At 43.6% G+C, this 10,000-nt stretch overlaps 1 protein-coding gene and 1 long non-coding RNA gene across 3 annotated transcripts in view; one reads left to right on the forward strand and one right to left on the reverse strand.

Annotated features, from left to right (window-relative positions):
* Positions 1-1,487: 1,487 nt before the first annotated feature.
* LOC120561329 lies at positions 1,488-3,367 on the reverse strand. Of its 2 annotated transcripts, XR_005639587.1 has the most exons (4): positions 3,122-3,367; positions 1,917-2,113; positions 1,663-1,833; positions 1,488-1,572 (listed from the first exon to the last, which is right to left on the reverse strand). It is a non-coding gene; the product is annotated as an uncharacterized LOC120561329 (long non-coding RNA). The 2 variants fall into 2 exon arrangements; XR_005639586.1 differs by lacking the exon at positions 3,122-3,367 and having other exon boundaries at positions 1,917-2,796.
* A 631-nt stretch (positions 3,368-3,998) lies between these two features.
* The window catches only part of snrnp200 (small nuclear ribonucleoprotein 200 (U5)), a 76,100-nt gene continuing 70,098 nt past the window's right edge, over positions 3,999-10,000 (forward strand). Inside the window, exons 1-4 of the mRNA XM_039804395.1 lie at positions 3,999-4,293; positions 5,667-5,830; positions 7,708-7,879; positions 9,445-9,637. Coding sequence (XP_039660329.1) covers positions 4,249-4,293; positions 5,667-5,830; positions 7,708-7,879; positions 9,445-9,637 — 574 coding nt within the window. The 5' untranslated portion in view covers positions 3,999-4,248. The remainder of the gene's footprint in view (positions 4,294-5,666; positions 5,831-7,707; positions 7,880-9,444; positions 9,638-10,000) is intronic.

The raw sequence follows: 10,000 nt of genomic DNA on the forward strand, positions 1-10,000 counted from the left end.
ATAATCCAGCTCATACAAAAGCAAAGTATTAAAACAAAAACTTATTCGGTTCCCGTGGTTGTAGAAGGCCATTTCCCATCAACACGAGTTAGGCTGAAGCACACTGGCGTGTTCAGAGACTTCTCGGCCTTCTCTGGTGTCTGTTGAGGAAACACAAACACAAAACACAGAGTGAGGTCTGGTGTAACAGACATAAATGGACTGAGTCTTTAAAGTACATATCTTAGAGTTTTACTTACATTTTGCAGCCTCGCCATAAACTCCCTCTCCTCCTCCAGTCCCGAGGTCCCTGACTCCTGGTAGGGGGCAGGGTTTTTGTCTTGGAACTGGAGGAGGACTGAAGCTTTGCGTCCTCTTCCTGGTGGGAGGAGGGGGCGGTCTGGTTGCTCCCGGTGATGGCGGTGTGGGTGAGGGCCTAGCGGAAATGCTCCCTTATCCTCTTTGACTGGGCCACGTTCAGGCTGAGGAGGGCGTAAAGCAGTCAGCGGTGGCCATGTTGGCCAGCACATAAAGGTGGCCACAATCTTCTTCTGCTGCGCCGACAGAAGGTTGTTCTTGAACCTTAAAACAGTAGAAGAGAAAAGATTGCTACGGTTAGTTAAGCCAGAAGAGTTTTAATGAAATCCAGCATGAACAGATAAATGACTGAGGAGAACTTACATGAGCAGACACAGCGGTCCTCAGGTCAGTGAGATTGGGGGACCCTTTAAGGCAGCATCTGCCCACGCTACCTGCAGGTGGTGCAAGAAGTTTTAGCATGGGCCCTTCCCAGCCGTGAAGAACACCAGCTGGTTGGGGGGCTTCGCTGGCCACCCGCAGCTGCAGCCACCGAACCAGCCATCGAAACTTCGCCAGTCTCTAAGAACATTTGGGCCACCCCAAAGGACTTGTTAGTCTTGTGTTCCCTGATCTGCAATACACAGAAAATGGACGGACTCTTTCAGAGGAAACATTAACAAAAACAACAGACTCACAAGCAGTGATGACAACAGGACACAGAGATTTTTATACTTACAGAGATCACAAAACCCTCATCGCCAGGCCTGCGCGCCTGCGGCCTCTTTGACCTCGCAAACCCAGGTTACCAATCCCCTGCGGCAATGACCGTAATGGTTGCTGTGAAAGCCGCCAAAGTAGCCGGAAAAGCGTTACCGTAACGGTGTGTGGTTCTCCTCCAGGGGGCTCGAAAGGAGAGAAGAAAAAGTATTTCGCAGCACGAAGGGGAAGAAACACACACAAACAAGGACATATCACTATGCACGGCAGGCTTCTGTTGGAGATGGACTATTTTCACTATTTTGGAAAGAGGGATGCACACTACCCAGCAGCTCTGGGGTCCTCAGTGTGGCCTTCTTGTGGCTTTTCACTGCCAGCTGGTGCAGGACAACGTTCCTGGTTGTGTCTGTGATGCACTTTGTGACGGGTACTACCACCCCACATCCATACGCGATCAGGTGAGACTGGGCAGGCCGCGTTTTTTTCCGAAAGTATTTGAGGAACTGCTGTATGGTTCTCAGGTAGAAATGTGCCGTTGTGATGGTCTTGCCTGGGGACTGGAGGTGGGCTGTGTACCTGCAGAAACATAGGCTTTGAGTTAGTCACTGTTCACATCGGGTGTGTGTCATAACCACTTCACAATAATTCACATGGAAAGTCACTTACTTTTGGATGCCATCAATGTTCCTTAAAATAGCAATCTGAACAATACAGTCTGTCCCTTTGCCAGGTAAAATATAAAAGACCTGACCCTCGACACTTTGGACTGTGCATTTTCCAGCTGCTTGGAAGGGGGGCAGCTGCCCTCGTGGTACCGCTGGTAGTCCTGGAGGTCTTCTGTGAACACACATTTTAAATGATCTGAGTAACATTTAACATTGAGGTAGAACACATATATTTGTACTACTTTTCTTTCTTACCAATTGAAGGAGGGAATTTCAGGTTCCTTATTCCAGGGCTACGTCCACTGCCCCGGAAGAGGTTTTTCAGGTTTGTTCCTGACTCTGGTCCAGCAGCATGGACGGAGGCTGCTCCCCAACAGGGTCTAGCTGCTCCTGTGTGTGTTGAGGAGGAGGCTGATGCTGCTGAGGCTGAGGGCTATTTTTCTTCTTTCAGACTATTACAAAAAAACAGATACACAATTACATGTTTATTTTACCCTGTCTATTTGTTTCCTTCCTCTCTATATTGTTAAGGTTTTTACATTAGGGATTAATTCATATATCATTCAAAGCCTGATTTATGTAAAAGGTTATACCTAAAAAAAAAAAAAATAGATTTTCCCTCCCAAATTTCCCTCCTTTAAAAACGAGTGTAATCTACTCTACACATTTTTTCTGTATATTCATCCTTAAAAATAAATGTACAGAGATAACTTCCAGGGAGTTGTGTATAAATCAGAGGTACACCACAGCCCCGGGCGGAACCGGCGATTTGTCAGCATTACATTTTTGCATTTTTTATTTAAAAGGAACTACATAAAGTACTTAATACATAACTTTTAGTAACGTTAACAAACAATTAAAAATACATCCAACATGGAAACGTGAGCATTCAAAATAGGCTACGTCATAGCTGAATACAAATTTCCCTCCTTTTTCTGTTCACTTTTCAGCCAGAAAATATCCAATAATAATAATGTCCGTACATTTCTAACGGTCGGTGGATTAGCTATCGTTAGTAACGTTTTATTCATAAACATCTTCTTAAACCGAGCTAAATCAATGTTATCTACGTTTTAGCGTGCTAACATTTGTGGTATCATTAACCTGGCTACATTGGCTGGCTAGCTAGCTAGCTAGCCAATTTAGCATACAGTGACTCAGATACATCTTAATAAAAAAGAAAACCGATAACTTACTTAGCTACTTAGATAACGTTTATTTTAATGTGCAAACAGACATAGCGCTAGATAGATAGATAGATAACAACGATACAGCATTGACATGTCTCCATTAACAACTCCTTTGAAAAAACGTAAATGTCAGTTAGCTACTCTTCACAAGCAAGCTAGGTAGCTAGCTAGTTAAGTTAGCTAATGCAACGTAAGATAGTTTATTTTAGAAGCACGGTTTAAACAAGCACATTTTCTGCAACAAACTACCAGTAAGATGAAAATGCTTACCTCGCCTCCCTGCCCCAGGAACCAAAGTGTCGTTTAGAGGAGAAAATAGGCTGGTCCGATGTCAAGACAACTAACCGAAAAATACATTGTAGAGAGAGAGAGAGAGCGCCAAGCCTATAACCCAGAACATGGGTTACTCTTTGAAAAATAACCCAGAAACCCAAACAACCCAGGCAATGGGTCAAATATTAGCCCTATAACCCAGAAAATGGGTTACTCTCTGAAAAAATAACCCATAATTTTAACCCAACACAAATATATTCCATCGCATTTTTTAAGAAAACGTGCAGCATAATCAAGGATTTTTACCCACAACAATCACAAAAACACTCTGTATTTTTCTGGAAGAACTGATATATATATATATATATATATATATATATATATATATATATATATATATATATATATATATATATATATATATATATATATATATATAATTTGATTAAAAGAAACCCATATTTATTGTGTAGAAACTTTGAAAAACGGGTCACGTTTTTGACCCCGAGGACAACAGGATGGATAAGACCTTTTTATGAGTGAAATTTAAGACTTTTTAAGACCTTTTATGAATGAAATTTAAAAACTTTTAAGACTCTTTATATATATATATATATATATATATATATATATATATATATATATATATATATATATATATATATATATATATATATACACATACACTGGCGGTAGCTGTGGGAAAAGCCTAGAAAACGTTGAATAAAGAAATAAAAAAATATTAAAGAAACATTAAAAAAACATTAAAATAAATTCTCTGTACAAAATGACAACTCATAAACACAGCCTGCAGGGGGCGCTGTTTGTTTTCCCGCTCTGTGTTACCTTTGACACCGGAAGCGGAAACCAGCGGCGGCAGCGGCTTGTTGTGTGTGTGCTCGCGTGTGTTAGCCGTTAGCACTTTTGAAACGTATGAGAGACGCATCAGTGAGAGAAACTCGGACATATTGGAAAACAGTCTCATGCTACAAATCTAAAACCTGCGCCGATGTTTGCAGCGTCTCCCTAAAAGGACAGAGTGAGGTCAACTCTGTGGATTTTTTTAGTCGCATTTAGTTAAAAAGTGTATTAAAAGTTAAAAGCTAAGAGAAAGAACAGGCACCATGGCGGATGTTACTGCGCGTAGCTTACAGTACGAGTACAAAGCGGTGAGTATGTTTCTAGATTAAACCTTTTAACACTAAAATATCTGAGGACTTATATCTCTGGTAGTGTTTAATAATATGCTCTGATGTTATCAAGGTAACTGGCTAACCTATATGTTGTTAATTCAGGTGTTTAATGCGTGTTTAGCTAGCCGTTATGCTAACTATGCTAACTAGCCGTTATGCTAACTAGCCGGAGCTTTTATCATAATGTTGTTGTGGACATCCTAAAACAAGGCTTATACATTATTTTTTTAGCTACGTACAGTACAAAAGTCCGACCCGATATATAAATCGGAACATTAGATAAATATACAAGCACATTAGCACATGAAATAATGACATTAAATGCCTTTTAGTTTAGTTTATCTCGGTCATTTGTAACTTACAAAAAACAAACCGAACAAACAGACTGAGAAAATATAGAAATCAGAACATTAGACAAACGTACAAGCACAGAAATACATCAAATAATTAAACGAAATACCTTTTAATGCACCGTAAGAAAGTAAAAAACAAATCGGCTAGAAATAAAATAAATCTAGTCTGTTATTAAGGAATCAAAATGTGCAAGTTTCAACATACTGTTGCATTCAAGGCTTAGTTTTCTTAAAATGAAATGGTCCATTTAATAGAACTACTAAAATCTACTTCTATGGATAGATTGTTTGGCCATTAGAATAGGACTTTTTATTTTGTTGTTGTACTGCATAATAGTTTCAAATTAAATATCATGAAATTCCAATTTGGGTGAATGAGTTTCTTTTCCAGACATCCATCGTGATATACGCTACCGGTCAGAAGTTTGGGGTCACTTTGAAATGTCCATTCCAGACAGAATACCAGCTGAGATCAGTTTCATTGCTGTTTTTTTTTTAAATCAGGGCAGCAGTTTTCTGTGTGGCTGATCTTTAATGCACATCTACATTGCCCATTATCAGCAACCATTCATCTAATGACCCAAAAGGCTCATTCTGTTCACTAATCTGATATCATGTTAAAAGGCTAACTGAGAAAACATTGGAGAAGCTTTTTGCAATTATGTAAGCACATAATGTAATCTGAAAACTGCTGCCCTGATTATAAAAACACACTGCTACTGATCTCAGCTGGTATTCTGTCTGGAATTGAGTGGAATGGACATTTCTAAGTGACTCCAAACTTTTGACCGGTAGTGTAGGTCTTAAATTTCATTCATAAAGGTCTTAAAAAGTCTTAAATTTGACTTGTTGAGACCTGCAGTAACTCTGTAAAATAAAGGGGCACCTTACAGACGATATGTATCGATAGTTTTTACGTTGCGTCGATAATATTGGATCGTTGAATCGGCTGATGTCCTGACTGACTGTCGTCTTGTCTTTGTGTTGAATTGCTAGAACTCTAACTTGGTGTTACAAGCGGATCGCTCTCTGATCGACCGCACGCGGCGAGATGAGCCCACCGGAGAGGTTCTGTCCCTCGTGGGGAAACTGGAGGGGACCAAGATGGGCGACAAGTCCCAGAGGACCAAACCTCAGAAGCTGGAGGAGAGACGAGACAAGTCAGTACTGTCAGCTACACGTCTTACTGTCTCGGTCACGTTAGGACAGACAGACACACACACACACACACACACACACTTACTTACTACTGTCTCGGTCACGTTAGAACAGACACAAACACACACACACACACACTTACTTACTGTCTCGGTCACGTTAGAACAGACACAAACACACAAACACACACACTTACTTACTGTCTCGGTCACGTTAGAACAGACACAAACACACACACACACACACTTACTGTCTCGGTCACGTTAGAACAGACACACACAAACACACACACACACACACTTACTGTCTCGGTCACGTTAGAACAGACACAAACACACACACACACACACTTACTTACTGTCTCGGTCACGTTAGAACAGACACACACACAAACACACACACTTACTGTCTCTGTCAAGTTAGAACAGACACAAACACACACACACACACACACACTTACTGTCTCGGTCACGTTAGAACAGACACACACAAACACACACACACACACTTACTGTCTCGGTCACGTTAGAACAGACACACACACACACACACACACACACACTTACTGTCTCGGTCACGCGTAAGAACAGACAGACACACACACACACACTTACTGTCTCGGTCACGTTAGAACAGACAAACACACACACACACTTACTGTCTCGGTCACGTTAGGACAGACAGACACACACACACACACACTTACTGTCTTGGTCACGTTATAGAACAGCCAGACACACACACACAGACACACTTACTGTCTCTGTCACGTTAGAACAGACACACACACACACACACACACACACACACACACACACTTACACACTTACTGTCTCTGTCACTTTATAGAACAGCCAGCCAGACACACACTTACTGTCTCGGTCACGTTAAAACAGACACACACACACACACACACACACTTACTGTCTTTCTCATGTTAAAACACCACACACACACACACTTATTGTCTGTGTCATGTTAAAACAGACACACACACACACACTTACTGTCTCGGTCACGTTAAAACAGACACACACACACACACACACTTACTGTCTCGGTCACGTTAAAGCAGACACACACACACACACTTACTGTCTCGGTCACGTTAAAACAGACACACACACACACACACACTTACTGTCCGGTCACGTTAGACAGACAGACACACAAACACACACTTACTGTCGGTCACGCTATAGAACAGCCAGACACACACACACAACACACTTCTCTGTCACGTTAGAACAGACACACACACACACAAAACACACACAAAACACACACTTACACACTACTGCTCTGCACTTATACGCGCAGACACACTTACTGTCGTCAGTTAAAACAGACAAAACACAAAAAAACACACTTACTGTCTCTCATGTTAAAACACCACAACACACACCTATTTCTGTGTCATGTTAAACAGACACACACCTTACTGTCCGGTCACGTTAAAACAGACAACACACACTTACCTGTCCGGGTCAGCTAAAGCAGACACACACACACTTACTGTCTCGGTCACGTTAAAACAGACACACACACACACACACACTTACTGGCACGTTAAAAGAACAACACACACACACTTACTGGCACGTTAAAAGAACAACACACACACACTTACTGTCTCGGTCACGTTAAAACAGACACACATACTGGCACGTTAAAACACCCCACACACAGACAGACAGACAGACACACACACACTTACTGTCTCTGTCACGTTCAGACACACACACACACACAGACCCCCCCCCCTTCCGTTGCTCCAGACTAACGTAGGCTCCTCCTAATATCCTTCGGTTCGGTCCCGGTGTCCGCTGAGGGACCCTGACCTTAATCCTTTTCTCTCGGTCTGGTTTTGTCTGTGCAGGAGGCGAAAAAGAGACGAGGACCGGCACGACATCAACAAGATGAAGGGCTACACCCTCCTGTCTGAAGGCATCGACGAGATGGTGGGCATCGTGTACAAGCCCAAAACCAAAGAGACCCGAGAGACGTACGAGGTGTTGCTGAGCTTCATCCACGCCGCTCTGGGAGATCAGGTCAGAAAACTCTTTAAAAACAACCCGTAGCTTTACATAGTAGACACACTGGGTGTGTAAATGTCGCGTAGCGCAGCAGTTTCTATTTCGGCGCCCATGTTATGTCAGTCTGTCCGTTCATACGTCGGCCCGTGCGCCGCTGATGGTTTCAGCGTCTTTTTATTTCTCGCGAGACACGCGAGGTAATCGCATACAGGAAGACCACAGTGCAGCAGGAGTCCTTCAACCAATCGGAGCAACGATCCCGGTGACGTAGCAGCGGCAGCGGCATCGACAGGTTGCTGCGCTTCGGTGGCCGAATGTAAACAAGAAGCTGCTTGGTCTCTTCTCTCTCGTCATCGTGTTAAACCGGCCAATAGCGCGCCAGGTGGATAAGCCAGTCTGTGATTGGTTCCCGCAGATTTTGTAACCGAAGCAGGATAGGTAAACGTACAGGTTTACCCAGCCTGAGCTGCAGGGAGGAATCAAACCCCCGGCAGATCGGGCTGGGGTCACCCAGTCTAGTCAGATACTTTTACAAAAATACAAACACATTTCAACATAATACAGCCAGGGTCGTGGTGATTTTAGCTGTCTGGACTTCTCACTGCGAGACACGATCAGACACACACACACACACACACACACACACACACACACACACACACACACACACACACACACACACACACACACACACACACACACACACACACACACAGAGCGAGACACACACACACAGAGCGAGACACACACACACACACACAGAGCGAGAGACACACACACACACAGAGCAAGAGACACACACACACACACACACAGAGCGAGAGACACACACACACACACACACACACACACAGAGCAAGAGACACACACACACACACACAGAGCGAGACACACACACACACACAGACACACACACACACAGAGACACAGACACACACACACAGAGACACACACACACACACAGAGACACACATGCACACACACAGAGACACACATGCACACACACAGAGACACACACACACTGAGACACAGATACACACACACACACACACACACACAGAGACACAGATACACACACAGAGACACAGACACACACACACACACACACACACACACAGAGACACAGACACACACACACAGAGACACAGACACACACACAGAGACACACACACACTGAGACACAGATACACACACACACACACACAACACACACAAGAAGACACAACACACACACAGAGACAGCGACACAGCAAAACACAACACGAGAGAGACACACACAGACACAGAGACACACACACGCACACACAAAAAGACACACACAGAAAGACACACATGCACACACACACACACACAGAGAGAGATTGCTTTGTGACCGATGTGTAGTAATGTGTGTGTGAATGGCCGGTGTGTTGCAGCTCTTATGCTTGTATCTTATGTAGTTTAATAAGTTGTGTTAACATCTCCTCTTATTGTATCACTCTCTTTTCTTCGTGTTACTGCCGTCTTGATTTTACTGTGAAAATAATAAACCGATAAATTAAAAACTGTCCCTGAACGGGTTCGTGACCTCTTCCTTGCAGCCGCGTGATATCCTGTGCGGCGCGGCCGACGAAGTATTGGCGGTGTTGAAGAACGATAAAATGAGGGACAAGGAGCGGCGCCGGGAGGTGGAGCAGCTTCTCGGGCCGGCCGATGACACGCGCTACCACGTGCTGGTCAACCTGGGCAAAAAGATCTCCGACTACGGAGGGGACAAGGACCTGCAGAACATGGGTAGGTACCTGTCAGGAAGTCACTGTCAGGAAGTCACTGTCAGGAAGTCACTGTCAGGAAGTCACTGTCAGGAAGTCACTGTCAGGAAGTCACTGTCAGGAAGTCACTGTCAGGAAGTTACTGTCAGGAAGTCACTGTCAGGAAGTCACTGTCAGGAAGTTACTGTCAGGAAGTTACTGTCAGGAAGTTACTGTCAGGAAGTTACTGTGAGGAAGTCACTGTGAGGAAGTCACTGTGAGGAAGTCACTGTGAGGAAGTCACTGTCAGGAAGTCACTTGTCAGGAAGCTACTGTCAGGAAGCTACTGTCAGGAAGTTACTGTCAGGAAGCTACTGTCAGGAAGCTACTGTCAGGAAGCTACGAC

The sequence above is a fragment of the Perca fluviatilis genome, chromosome 6 (assembly GCF_010015445.1).
Source record: "Perca fluviatilis chromosome 6, GENO_Pfluv_1.0, whole genome shotgun sequence".
Taxonomy (NCBI): Eukaryota; Metazoa; Chordata; class Actinopteri; order Perciformes; family Percidae; genus Perca; species Perca fluviatilis.